This window comes from Calonectris borealis, chromosome 18, assembly GCF_964195595.1.
Source record: "Calonectris borealis chromosome 18, bCalBor7.hap1.2, whole genome shotgun sequence".
NCBI lineage: Eukaryota > Metazoa > Chordata > Aves > Procellariiformes > Procellariidae > Calonectris > Calonectris borealis.
Genome location: NC_134329.1, coordinates 14,522,056 through 14,536,463, shown reverse-complemented (window position 1 = coordinate 14,536,463; position 14,408 = coordinate 14,522,056). Strand labels below are relative to the sequence as shown.

The 14,408-nt window shown below is 39.8% G+C and overlaps 1 protein-coding gene across 1 annotated transcript in view; it reads right to left on the bottom strand.

Moving 5' to 3' along the window:
- Positions 1 to 562: 562 nt before the first annotated feature.
- Positions 563 to 14,408, bottom strand: part of GALNT9 (polypeptide N-acetylgalactosaminyltransferase 9) — a 151,945-nt gene continuing 138,099 nt past the window's right edge. The window contains exons 8-11 of the mRNA XM_075168068.1: positions 13,257 to 13,394; positions 10,501 to 10,596; positions 2,025 to 2,192; positions 563 to 1,283 (exon numbers count right to left, since the gene is read on the bottom strand). Of these exons, the coding sequence (XP_075024169.1) occupies positions 1,137 to 1,283; positions 2,025 to 2,192; positions 10,501 to 10,596; positions 13,257 to 13,394 (549 nt within the window). The 3' untranslated portion in view covers positions 563 to 1,136. The remainder of the gene's footprint in view (positions 1,284 to 2,024; positions 2,193 to 10,500; positions 10,597 to 13,256; positions 13,395 to 14,408) is intronic.

Here is a 14,408-nt window from a genome sequence, read left to right as displayed (position 1 = left end):
TTTCAAATACTGAAAAGACTGCGTTGGTTTGTTCAGGAAATTTGTCTAGACAGTGCTCACAAAGCGTATTTGCTCACATTTGACGTTTTCACAGGATGGGTAACAAAATGGAAGATTCAAGTTGTTAAATTCCACAGATGGCACCTAACTCAGTCAACTTATTTTCAGAAGTAATGAGTATCCAGCTTGCAGGCAGTTTCTGGAACAACACAACGGTGCACCTGCACGTACAGCACTGCAGGATGGGAGCCTTGCACCTATGTACTCAGGGCTTGTGGGCCAGCTGAGACCTCTAGAACTTCATCCATCTACTAGGACACCTACTGCCTCAAAAAAGTTAAATATGCAAGTGCTATATTGTGATGCTTTTACAGTCAAGAAATGTAAAATGTGGCAACATAATGGAGCATGTGGCTATTTTACCTATTCAACATTTACCTGTGTCTAACTAGAAGAGGTTTCTAAAATGCTGCTTTTTAGCAGCTTGAAGGTTGAGAACCACCTGTAAACATTTGCGGAACAGTCTCTTTCTAGAAACAGAGACTCCTAAACAATCAACCTTGAAATTTATCATATATTATATTATATTTCCAGTGTTATTTACAGATCTTGTTTAGTACAATGAACCAGACATGCTGAAAAGGTAGGATTTTTCCAGTCCCCTTTTATATGAAGTACAATAAAAAAGGCACATGATTATTCACCATAGGAGTTGTGCACCAGTCAATAACTTAAAGCTAAAAAGCTACCCATCAGAGAACTCTCTTTATGAGGCAGTATTGAGATCTCTCCTTTCAACTCATCATAGAAACATCCGTCTGTTAATTCCTCTAGGAGAGCTTAAGGAGCCCACTTTTCTGTCGTGTTCTGATCTTCACAAGATTTCCAAATCAACAGAAAACTCTTGGTAAGCTTCCCAGGTCATCTACTGGAGCAAGGAAGAGTCAAAATAGGGCATGTATGTGTCTGCGTTTCTTTTTCTTATTCTTCTTTTTCGCCTTTGAATGCCCAGCTGTGGAGTACTCTTGAGAGCCAAGTCCCGTTCAAACTAATTTGCTTTAAGACAAATGCCTTGCAAGATATGGCACACTGAGCAATGGACAGCGGCAGGAGAGGCAGCTTCTCAGGCCCAGCAGTCAATGTCGGCCATGTTTTATCCAGTTTCTAATCATCCATTTTTGCCCCGAGCACCTTTGTACGACTAATCTGAGCCCAAAATTTGCATCCTTTGACATTTCCACTTCTAGACAACGGCCGGTGTCTCTGCTGATGATTGGACCATTCTGAGAAAAAGAAAAAAAAAAAAGAAAAGAAGGATTAGAAGAAGGAATAGAAAAGGTGAAAAGACTAGAAGAAAAACAGTGCTAGGATCTGTACATCCCTAGAAAACACTATAAAATGCCTGGAAAGTTCTGTATATATCAAGTGATAAAAGTCCCTAGAAAGTGCTAGAAGTTCCTAGGAGAAGTTAGATATCCATACAGAGCACCAAAACAATTCCTTGATAATTCTAGATTTGGGAATTGCTAGAAAATGCCCCAGAAATCACTAGAAAAATCTCTAAAAAGCACCAGAGAATCCCTGCGGACCCCAAGATATAAGATATCCCAGAAACTGTAAGAATGCCTTCAGAAGTCCTAAAAATTATTTGAAAGTTCTAGATCTAAAACTTCCTAGAAAGATGCTGGAAAAATCCTAGAAAAGTTCTAGAAACAAAAATTCCTAGACCATACAAAAAAAAAAAATTACAGTCTTGACAGTCACTACAGAAATTGAGAATACTCCGAGAAAGGATAGATAACTAAGAATTCCTAGAAAGCATACCCCAAAATTCCCAGTAATAACATAAGAAAATTCCTGGATAGCACATGACCTATGAAAAACATATCTGACTATTTCTAGAAGGCATAAGGGGGGATTCCTAGAATAGTCCTCTAAAGACCTCCTTGCTTGTCATTAAATATCCTCTAGAGCAGCATTCCTCTCCAATTTATCTCTGCAAGGCTCCCTGAGCTCTTCCGTACCTGCGTGAAATCCCAGAACCTCTGTGCTGGCCTCAAGACATCTTCGCACTTCTTCAGAGTCGGTGTCCTGCCCTTCCCGTCGTCAACGAGGCATTTGGAGTCAGGCAGAAAGGCCGTGGAGCCCAGCGGCCCCAGCTGCAGGACGCCTTCCGAGCTGTAGCGGACAAGCTGGGGAAGAATCATAGAATAGTTTGGATTGGAAGGGACCTTCAAAGGTCATCTAGTCCAACCTACTGCCATGGGCAGGGACATCTTCAGCTAGATCAGGTTGCTCAGAGCCCCGTCCAACCTGACCTTGAGTGTTTCCAGGGATGGGGCATCTACCACCTCTCTGGGCAACCTGTGCCAGTGTTTCACCACCCTCCTCGTAAAAAATTTCCTCCTTATACCTTCTGCCCCAGGTGCTGGTGAGGAGTCCTTTGTCCCGCTGCCATTGGGACCTTCCCGCTCTGGCACGCACTGCTCAAGGGCAAAGCTTGGGAAACTTGTTCTCCCAACACAGGGTCTCTAGTAGGACACGATATTCCCTTCTTTCACACCTCTGCTCCCCACCATTCCCTACCCACTATTTCACTGCAAATGGGCAATCAAGGAAGTGAAGTAATCAATATGTAAATCATACCCACTCAGCAGGAGTTGATTTAACAAGGACACAATGTCAATTTGCCGTGCAGTTTGATCTTAAGAGCTCTGTTAGAGGCTATTGATAGCAACAAGTCTAATTAGCTTTTGTAAATAAATGTTACTGAAAAAAATCCAACCATGCAACCCGTGTCCAAAAATATGAGAGGAAAAAAGAAATCGTGAGGGAAATAGCAGCAACTTTGCTAACATATGCTTCAGGCCTACACAATAAAAATCACACTCTGATATTTCAGTTTTGTGTGAGGCTTAACTGTTCTGCAATTTAGTGATGTGGTAAATGCTACTGGCTGTAATTAGAGGCTTCAGGTGAGGGCCATTTATTATTTTAGAGGGCTTTTTTTTTAATAAAAAAACTTAAGCAGGCACAATCATTCACATTAATTTTTACAGGAGTGTAATTTTTTTTTTTAACCTTTCTTGTATTTTAAGTGATGATTTCACTTGCCTCAAGTCATTCACAATCAAACGGCCCTCAAGGGAAAAAAATCCATATGTAGAAGGTGAGGTAAAAAAAATTGGTCTCTTGTAACCTAAGTGTGCCAGAAAATATTTTTATTACATTAATATTGGACCAAGGGAAAATATTTAAAGACAAAGAATATCTGTAGATGGCTCTTGTTGATCAGGACTCATTGTCACAATAGAAATATGTGATGGAAGAGAACTGTTTTGCTGTGTTCACAGCAGCCTTTTTCTGCAAGCAGAGGGTGGCTGCCCGTTTGCCTTCTCCCGCTGCTACGTTTTGGGTCAGAGAGGAGGGCGACGCTGCTCCTTCTCTAGCGCTACGGGCTCGCTGGGACGGCACGGCCTGCGTGGGAAGGGACACAGCCAGCGCGGAGCCTGCGGATCCTGGGGGACAGGCAGCGGACGTAAACCCACATCTCAAGGCACTGGGGGGGGAAAAAAAGAAGCTTTTCCTAGGGACACATTGGGGACCTTGAAAAGTTTCTTGCAACCCAAGAAGCCACTGAGGAACTGCTGGACGACAGCAGGCTTGAAGAACACAATCTTGATGAAGGAAGGTTGATTTCAAACCCTTTATTCTGCCTCTTCCACATCTGATTTTTCTCTACTACAATTTGTTTCAATCTGTATTCTAATAAAGCCTCACAGCCCTCAGGGTGGTTTTAGGATGCTCGTTTAGAGGGAAAAGGGGCTCTGTCAGCTCACTCTATCATATTGCACTGAGATAACTATGATAGCGATGGAGTCCTCATTTATAAGCTGCTAAAATTAATAAGTAATCCCCTTAATTACTGCTACTTTCTAGATAGTTGACGGAGAGCCTATTGAGAGAGATTTCAAAGCACATTAAAGCGAAAATGCACAATGTTAATTTGGCAGCAGGCCAATACATCAAATCAGACGTATCTACTTCTCACTTCTTCTGTGTTTAAATCCAGAATCATTACGCCAGCATAACATTTTGCCCTTCTTACCCTGGAAGTAGTCAAGTGCAGCACCGAGGTGCCAAAAGACTGCAAAATGGAGTCAGCTACATGGCTTATATGCTGTGAGGCAGGAGGCTGCAGGGCGAAGATCTGAGCCACCGAAGAAATGCAATTATCGCCCAGGAAATTCACTGCCTGTCTGGTCTTATTGCTGCTATATGGCTGAAATTACTTAACAAGAAAGGGAAGGAAGGTCAGAAGTGCCTGCCATTTATTGGATGCTACTGACCAGTGCATGAGATATCATTAAGAGTCAATCAAAAAACCTCGAATTAGAGTCTAGCTTTCTACAGCCATCCTTATTAACATCGGAAGAATCATGCTGTGAATAATCATATCTTGCTGGTGGTAAAAAGAGCATGGTCGTCTCGCTCCCAGACCAGATGCCCTTTGACAAAGTGTGCATTCGTTTTCCCACCTGCCACTTCTGTTCAGAGCAACCATGTGAAGCGCAGAGTTAGAACAGAGCCTACATCAGAGAAAGCAGGGGGATAACCACATGAGGATTCTCCTTGGTATGAACAATGTCATTGTCGAGGCACTGTCTATACACACTAAATCCAGACGCTTTTGCCTTTCACTATAAGAGTATTGGGGACATAAGTAAAAGAAGCTCAAGCAAGCAACGTGATTCAAAATATGAATGGCGTGCCAGGTCGGACAAATTAACTTCCTTTTTCCCATATAAAGGAGGGGGGAAAAAACCCCACAAACTTTTTTTTTTTTTTTTTAAAGTAAAACCTCTCTGTGTATTCACACATCTCCTATCTAATGGGTACTCAGCAGAGTTCAAATGAACTGCAGGCATGGCTGAAACCTACACTGACTGGGAAATGTGTTCATCTCGCAGTCTCCATTATACCTCTCCAGGTCCCAAAATACCACCTAGCAACCTGGTTGGCCTTGCCTGATCTAGATAATCAGAACCACCGTTTATAAAGGGCTACCTGCTCTGTAGCGTAGGTTCAATTTTACCTGTGGTTTAAGATGAGTAGCATTTTCTGTACCGATATTAAAACGGTCTAAAATATTCTTTGTCTTCAGAAGCTCAATAGCCAGAATTGCACGTGCTCTGCAGCGCAGGAGCCACGTGTTTGGGAAGGACGTTGTTAAACAGAAGCCTGTCAAGCAGAAAGTACCATTTCTGCTTAGGCCTTAGAAGTGGAAGATAAACTAACTCTATTATAAACTATCTCCAATATTGAAAGTGGCAGTTGTGTGACAGCTCAACAGAGTCAGAGATGGCTCAGTGCAGGAAACTGATATCTATGCAATGATGAGACAAATGGAACATCATGGGCTTAATTTTCCTGAATCTGTACTTTCTGCCAAGAGTTCCAACAGTCATAAATACTTAGGCTTATCCTAAACCAAAATAAAATTCTAAAAAAAACACCCACAAACTATTATCTCAGTTCAGATCACATTACATAGTAAAGCTTTTGTGCCTGTTCTGCAAAATCGGACCACAAATTAAGGTTCAGGAAACTACTATATGATTAATAACATCTCCCTCCAAAGATTTCATATCATAACTTCCTAGAGACAATATAAACTGTGAAAATAAAATAAGCATATAAGTTGCTTATTACTGTAGACTAGAAAGCAGGAACTGGGATACAGAGTCAATGAAATAGTGAAAGTTACACCTGCTGTGTTCAAATTTGATCTTAAGTGCCACTACCATACCGAAAAAAAAATAACCTCTGAATTTGCATTAGAACTGTGGGCACGATACATCACGTCAAATCCATTCCCAGTGCCAGCCAACCAAAATCAAATCACAAAGTCCCCTTTACTAAGGAATATTCAATCCCATTCATTAAAATAAAAAATAAAGAAGTCTGTGCAAGTCTTGATGGACTGAGAGCCTTAGGTATCAACATATTCCCATTGCAAGCTGCACAACAGAAACACAGTTTATACGTCACATGAGGATGGACCGTCGCTCAGTTTTTCTCTTTTATCTGAGAAGAGCTGAAGGATCCACATAAAGAACACTGAAGCCAAGCGCTCTATTAAATACTCCCAGGTCTAATCCTGATACTATCTGCTGTACCTACGGTAACATAGGATACTTTTCCCTTCAACATTCAGAAATCTGAGCAGAATGGAAAAGATGTCAAAGGTGGTTTATCAAAGCCACCACATCTGGTTCAAAACCAGTGAGTGGTGCTGCCTATGGCAGGTGATCCTCCAGGAGCATCAATGTGATAAGTAAATGCTAGTTTTTAACTGAAGGATTTGACTTCAGAAAATCCATTCCTGCTACTTTCCAGGCAAGTGGAAAAAAGCACAAAATAACAACAGGTAATTGTTTGTAGGAAACAGTTACAGGGGTGGCTCCGGTAGCTCTCCACACTCAGTTTAACCCCTCTCTCACTCCTGCTCTCCAGCAAAAGGAAATCTTTAATGATCCTTCAGCCCTGCAGGTTAAGCGAGGTAGGCTGACTCAGAAACTGAAACAGTGAGCTATACAGGAGTGCGAAATACCTTATATCTCTAGAATACTTGTCACCGTAAGACAAACGGATCACAAGAGAAACAGTTACCGAACTTCCAGGTTTGTTACAGAATCTCACCCGCCGCTTCCTGCAAGTTAAGAAACCACCTTGTCATCCACCCTGCTCTACCCAGTGTGCAACTCTGCAAAACCATAGCTCTACCAAGCAAAACGTTAAATATCTGCCCTCAAGCAACAGTTTAAGTAAAGCCTTTCATCTCCTCTTATCCCATCTGCTGGCGTAGCTGCGAGCACCGGCAATCCGAACGTCGAGATCTCCCTTCTTTCTGCTTGATCTCAATGCCGAGGGAGTTCTCGCTTTCAGAGCTGCAGTGCCTCCTCTTTCTGTCGGAGTGAAAGGGAAGAGAGGAGGGTGGAGGCGGCGGCTGTTCACCGGGGCCTTTCTATCCCAGGATGCCGTTTTATCACCTTCTCCTCTTCTTTCACATACTGCATAGTCAGCCCCACATCACAGCATTCAAGACAGACTCTGAGACAGTGAATATTTCCACTGAGGCTGTATAAGTGCTCTCAAATGGTTCAAAACCTGCGTGTCCTATAACCATTCTAAGAAGCTTCCAGAACAACACATTCCACTTTTGGGGGGTTGTGTCGTCTGTTCCCCCCCCCCCCCTTTTTTTTTTTTAATTTCTTTTACAGCAAAAGGATATTATGCAGCGCTGTAGAACCAATGGGTTTTACCAATGGGTGACTGTACAAGGCAAGCCACAGGCAGAGGCAAGGCAGTTCAAGACCCCCAATATATTGCTTTGTTTCTGAACTTTTTCTAGCCCTGGACTGTTTCCTGTTGCTCTCCCAGCAGTATTTGCAAACCTTTTTTCCTGAAAGGGATTAGATTCAAACTACAGATCTAATGAACACATATAAAAATGACACTACTTTTCTGTAAAGCGAGTTTTGAAATCAACTTAGACTGATGCAAAACCTTGTCTGGATATTCCTAATTGTTAGCTTACACTGACTTAGCTCAAGTCAAATTCATTAAGCTAAATTGATGTAAACTCAGGCTAAATGCATTCCAGAGCATCCATAAAAGATCTTGTCCCTGTTTGAACAAAGAAATTTAAAAGCTGATGTCATCAAAAAGATGTGATTTATCATGGTAAAAAACTGATCTTGAGAATACACATAGGGAAAGGCATTTTGTTGACGGAGCAGTAATGGCGGAGTGGTTTTATTTTTCCCTGGTAATGCAGGACACCACCATTCAGAGGTGTGCAACGTGCAAGGGAAATAGAAGGGTAAGAAGTAGAAGAAAAGAACATTTTATTACAGATGAACAGTAATCTTATTCCTGCCTCAGCTTTCTTTAAACACTTGACTGATTTCTGTTGGTTTCAGTGGAACCATGTGTATACTAAAATCACTGGTAATTTGCTTGTCAGAATTGAAGAGTATGAAAAACAAACAAGACTGTAGCTGAATAGCAAGAGGCTTTCACACCAGTAGGACACATCAAGCACCAGTGATAACCTAACTGGTGAAAATGAGTTCCATGTTTATCTTCATTTATATTCAGTAGGCATGTACAACTAACCCAAATCTCAACTCAGCAGGGGTATTTTATGCCCTAGGCCTGAGACGAAAAATGTCAGAAACTGAAAGCTAAACATAACAGACAACTATGCTCACCCAGGCTGATTAGAAGAAGGGCTTTAAAAATGTTTATTTAATATATTAAAATGCTTGCTGTCAACACCTTTCATGCTATGTGCTTGAATATCCTTGATTAGGGTTTGTGCAGCTGTGGTTCTCATACTGAATTAATTTTGTAAATTGTGGTGAGATGATAGAAGTTTTCCAGCTGTGTAATCATTAATTAACTTGGCTGCATTTGAGTGGCTCCAACCCATGCTTGTCTGTGAAATACTCAACTTAGATAAAACATCACCTCTGCCTTCTGCTCGGTGTTTCTTACAGAATGAAAACTTTTTTCTTTTTTCCTTTCTTTTTTTTTTTTAAAGAAAAGGAAATGGAAGGTGCTGCAAGGATGATTTGGTAGATTAACTTTTTGCCTTTCCCATACTTTTATAATTCTCATACACGGGATGCTTTGGATTTTAAGGGTTTGGGAAGAGTGACTTTTTTTTCCTATGCGTTTATACAACGCTAGTAACAAAAGGGCTTTAGCTTGTGGCTGTAATGTAAAGTCTAAAAACAGCTTTTCAGGCTTTTCCAGAAAATTCACATAGACAGGATACTGAAGACCTGCAGCAGAAGCGAGCCAGAGGAGATTTAACTGGTCACTACCCAACGTCAACTTCCTGGGCAATAAATACTTGTGTATTGTTATTTGCACCTGAGAAGAGCTGCCCAGCATCTAGTCTAGGGCCCGCAATTCAAAAGGCATCATCTACTAGGCAACGTATTTACATCTTACTGAAAGGAAAATGACCTGTTCCTTAATGGAAAAAATTAGTCAGAGCTGGATGCTGGGAGGTGAGCTACTTTATGCCCCAAAATTTACAAGAGTTAGTCGGGAGAAGCTGGGCGCATCGTACTTCCTTTCAAATAAATACACAGTAACTGATGTCCTCATCTATTTTCTTCTTCTGGAAGTCAAAGCATATTCTGTGAAACAGGAGTCATGGAGGCAAACAAGTAGGTTAAGGACTTAAATTGCAAAATAAATTACAGTCAGAACCATTTATTTCATTATTCTTCTCAATGCTAGCATGACGATAGGAGATTAGATGTTGCAAAGGAACTTTCTGGAAGGACTTAAATTTGCAATTTTCTGGTCAGAATTAAAATGGAGCAAGAGACTGAACTCTCTCCGAGTGCCTTGACGTCTCTAACTAGAGTCTTCTTGAAAAGCTCATTTACATCTAATTAAGCAACACTATTTTGTTACCTTACTCAAAGGCTGTTCCTTCTGCCTCTACTAGGAAAGTGTCAGTCAAGTGTTCCATAGTGATCCTGCCAAAGGTGGACATTTTGTCAGCAGGAATTACTATCTCACTTTGGTCTAATAAGCTATGACTCTTCACCAGCTTGCAATTAAGCACAACAGGCAATATTTATATTTTGTGACTCTTGTTATGCCTCCACAGTGATGTACGAGCCAGGACTCCAAATCAATATATGTATGACTGAACTTCAGATAATTGTTAAGTCCATGATAAGGTCAGAGTTTATTTACGCATGAGAATGTTCATTAACATAGTTTTGATTCAGAGGGTACTTCAAAAGAAACTAGAATTACATTTCAGAAGAAGCTCAAGTCCTGGATTTAAATAATATCCAACTGGTATTTAAAAAACAAGTAACATCACTATGAGCATGGAAAGAAGAAATGTCATTTTAAAATCTCCAGACATCTGTAAGAAAATAATAATAGGCACAGGGACTGACAAAAAAGAAATCTTCTGTTTTAGAAAGTATTAAAAGATATTCTTAATTCTCTTTGAAGCTGATGTTGAATAGGTGCTTAACTTTTTGCCTACTTAGGGAGTCACATCAGCAGCTTGCTAAATCATTTCTGCATAGGAGCCTACTGGATTAATGAACAGTTAATTTAAAGAAGTACTATTCCTAGAATAAGTAAAGTCAACCCGAGAAGAGCTGCTCACTCAAACAAACTGTCTAAATTCATTAATCTTCAGTGAATCGCTCTGTTATTAAAACAATCATGGTTCTTCTGTTTTCCTTACTGGCATCTTCAATGTATAGATTCACATGCTGAACAACCTTGGAAAGGGCACCCAAAAAGACTGGAGTAAAGCCAGATATTTTCCTTTGCAACTCAGGAGTATACAGCCAAACTCAACTCAAATGCACCAAATTACTTTTTGGTTCTTCTGAAAACTCTTTAAGTTAAAGGTTTCTCATTAATTATGGGATTTTAACCATTTACCTGAGAGGACATTCCATGGCATGGATAAAGGATTGCTTTGTCATCCTCTTCGGCTCCCTGGTCTAAGCAGTAGCCACTAGCTTTGCTGTTACGCACCTATAACCGGATCACAAAGAAAACAGTTGTATTAGAAATTAATCTGCACGATGAAGTCTAATCTAGCTAAATCTTAGCTGCACTACAGCTATTGAAACAACTAGTCTGTAAAACTATTCTCCTCTGAGAAACACATGCTTATTCTCCAGATACGACAGGATGCCAATAGTGAGTTTGCTCCAGGAAAAGACATTATTTGGACAAACTGCTGTCTTTACAGACCTTGGGTCAGAGTTATATTTTCAGCAATTACTCAAGGATCAAAACCCCATAAAATTCACTCTAAGAAACCCAGGCCCAATTTTGCTCCAAATTACCCTTGTGTAAATATAAATTTTGACCATATACTTTGAGAATGTGACTTAAACCAGACAGCATAGGAACTACCCAGGATTGGTATGGGACGTGGCACCCTTTTATTTGCTCCTACCGCACATATAAAAACAAAAAAGCATATGAAACAATTCTATTTGAATTGAGAATATAGTACATAGTTATGTACAGAAGTGATGTAAAGCACATTATTGTGAAAGGATAGAGCAATGATGACCAGTGTTGGAAGGCTTTCAATATATTTAAAGTTTGGGTTCAGAGAACCAACCAAGTCAAAAATTCATGTGCCTCCCCAGACAAAGAAAGTTTACAAGCCTATAAAACTGGGCTGGAGCTCTTGTGAAATTTCAGGCCTTTTTTCTCTTCAGGCTAGAAGTATTACACACATATTTTGGACGTAGAAAAATTTTACAGGTGTCTTAATCAAGAAGTTATTTAGACGGACATTTTGAAACAGTCAACAGGTCAGTTTTGGTTTAGGCTGTGAACAATTTGTCTGGCCACCCCAATAATATAGAAATAGCTGCTGCACGAGGGGTCAGAAAAATCAGTAAATAATCCTTCATATTATAGTGTACGAGCATAATAAGGATGGGATAAGGGGGCTCACCAACAGTTAAATTTCAGGCGGTTTATTTTATGACTCGAGTATTATAAAGGCTAAAGAAGATGAAGACAGCTTTATGTGAATTGAGTCACTAGGAAATATATTTTTACTACTGTTTCAATCTGTTTCACATCTACTCAATACATTTATTTTCCTTCAAACTCGCTAAAATCCAGACATTTTTTCCTCCAGGAAAATAACCAGAAGAGAAGGTATTTAATAACAAGCTTGATGTTATTTAGGATGAAGCCTCTAGTTTTTTCATTACGGGCGTGTAAGACTGAAAGGGAACTATGCCAGTTTATACTAGCTAAATAGCTTGTGTGGCTCCATTTCATTATAAATTTTAATGAATTAGATACTTGCATCACTAAACTTCCTGTTTGACTCAAGAACCTTCATGCGATCACTCAACAGAAACAAACTTCTTTTTAGAGCCCAGCTTGCTAACCGCCTGGTATAATTGACACAACATTGGCAGTACTGCCAATGTTCTTCGCAGTTAACAGCCTTCTCAGAGCTGACAGTTACTAATAGCTCCTGTTGAATTTACTAAATGTCTTTCCTCAGTTACTGCCAGGGATAGTTATATTAGGATGCAAAGTGATATTATGCAATAAAACTTGCACTTTGTATCAATATCTGAAGCGCCTGACTTCTTTTTATATGAAGTCAATCCAATGGAACAGAAAGGAAGAATGTCCATTTAGTTGTCTTGTGAGAAAATATATTGCCTTTGGATTTAATTGTAGTTCATGTCGACAATTAAAACAGACTCTTAAAAACATTATGCAGCAGGAGAGCTCCTAGAACTTCGCCCCAGTTCAGAGTCATAAGTGACAGCAGTCCTTACATTACAGGCACGTGATATAAAGAGTTACAGAAGGCATGTCTGACTTCTTTAAAGATTGGGGTCAAGCGTATGTGGGAGATTTGATTGGTTCACAGAAGAGAAAGAAATGATCCAGACAGCTGAGGTGAACCGAAACGTCTACACATTTCTAACACGTTTGGATCCAGCATTTTATTAGGGTTAAGTAACCTATCCGCTCAGCTATCTCAGAGTAGGTGTTCCAAGGTCTTACTCAATACTGGTACACAAGTGGAAATGAAAATACAGAATCTGAGCACAAAGCAGCAAAATTGTTTTTCCTCTAAGGACTTTTTCACGACGAGATAAAGACCTGCCAAATGGTAGCCTCACCTCATAATCTGAACAAGGATATGTTGCTTTTTATCCTGAACAAGGAGGATTGCAAAAATGAATTAATAAAGTGAATGTAAGCCCTCAAATAGTTTGCCCAAATGCAAAAAAGGGGTGGTTCTTCACCTAAAAACAATTCAGAAAACTCAACTGTTCTCATTAACTGTAATTATTTTAGCTCTCTTGACTGCTGATGTTTTCTTGATGACGTCTGTGGCATCCTATTTCGGAAAATGATTACCTCAAATTTACATTCTCAGAGCTGCTCTATTTTAAAATGAAAGCCAAGGAGGTTGTGTATCATCGTTAGTGAGAACGATTTCATCTGATATACTCCAAGGAGAGGGACAGTGCTTCTCAAAGCCACACTTCCTAGTGTTGATTACAAGTAGGGGAAGGCATTTCTGTCGCTACTACTGCGCTGACTCGAAATTGCTCTGTACGTCCTGATACCCTCCACTAAGATGAAAGGACTGCTCTAATTGCAAGCACGATGTATTTTCAAAGACAAAGTACCTCTCCATAAGTGACTGTATTATTATAAACCCTCATTTCAGGATAGACGTTCTCCAAGTACCACTTAAAACTCCGGCACTGCAGTCGCTGTCGTAAAGCTATTCTTTCAGAAACGTCTCCAAAGTCAACTCCAGGGTTCTACAAAGCAGAAAAAGAATAAAGAAATCTCACTGCATTGACTTTACGGTTGTTTTCTTTACTGAAACCAAATTGGAGTTCATTTTGTACACCAAGCTGTATTTCCCTCTCTTCTTTCTCTTTTGTAAGTAGCAGCTCATCAAACAGCTGCTGTTGAGAGCAGACAATAAATATTAATGAAAGTCAGTGAAAAAAGAAGGATAACGAACAAGCAAAAAACAAACATAAATCAAAATAATAAGAATACAATAAGAATGTTGTTACTTACAGCAATTCTAAATGTTTGCAATCAAACCTGAACTCTTTTGCTAAATTCATTAGGAATTTAGGCGGTAATTCTCATCTGAGATATGGCAGCTTGATCATGGCTTCCTCTAGTAATGGCCTTAGGTATTCACTAATGTAAATGAGATCAGAACAGACCTGTTAAAAATTCAAAGCAGAGCTGCTCAAAAAGTCATTAAGCTCCATTAAACATTTGCATAGACCAGCATTCAGTTTTTACTGGAACTGGAGCTCATTTGCAGACTTGAGCCACAAAATGTAGTTAAACTCAAAAACTTCTTTATAATTCTGCTTCAGAATTTAATTCATGCTTGAATACAAATCCCATGAAAAACACAGGCTGGAAGAGTCAAATCAATATGATCAAAACCAGCCACTTAAAAACTGCCAGGTCCTGAGTTAGTGCCTGTTGATTTAAACCATTATAAATCATCACAGTTCAACATTAAGACAGTAAGAGTTACCTCATCTAAAAGTCTTTTCCGACATTGGATGAATCAAATGGACTGAAACTGGGGAGTTTTGCATGGATCTGTCTTAAGTGCCTTGTACGTTTCCTCCAGAAAGATTTCTGTACGTTTTACAAATGATGTCTAATGCAGGGTTACAAGACAGCAGCAAATCTTAGCTCAGGGTTTATTAGAATCCCCAACAGATGCCTAGTTTTCAGGAGAGAATACAAGTGTAATACTGAACAGGTTTTTCTATTTGCTACATAAAGAGTTCACT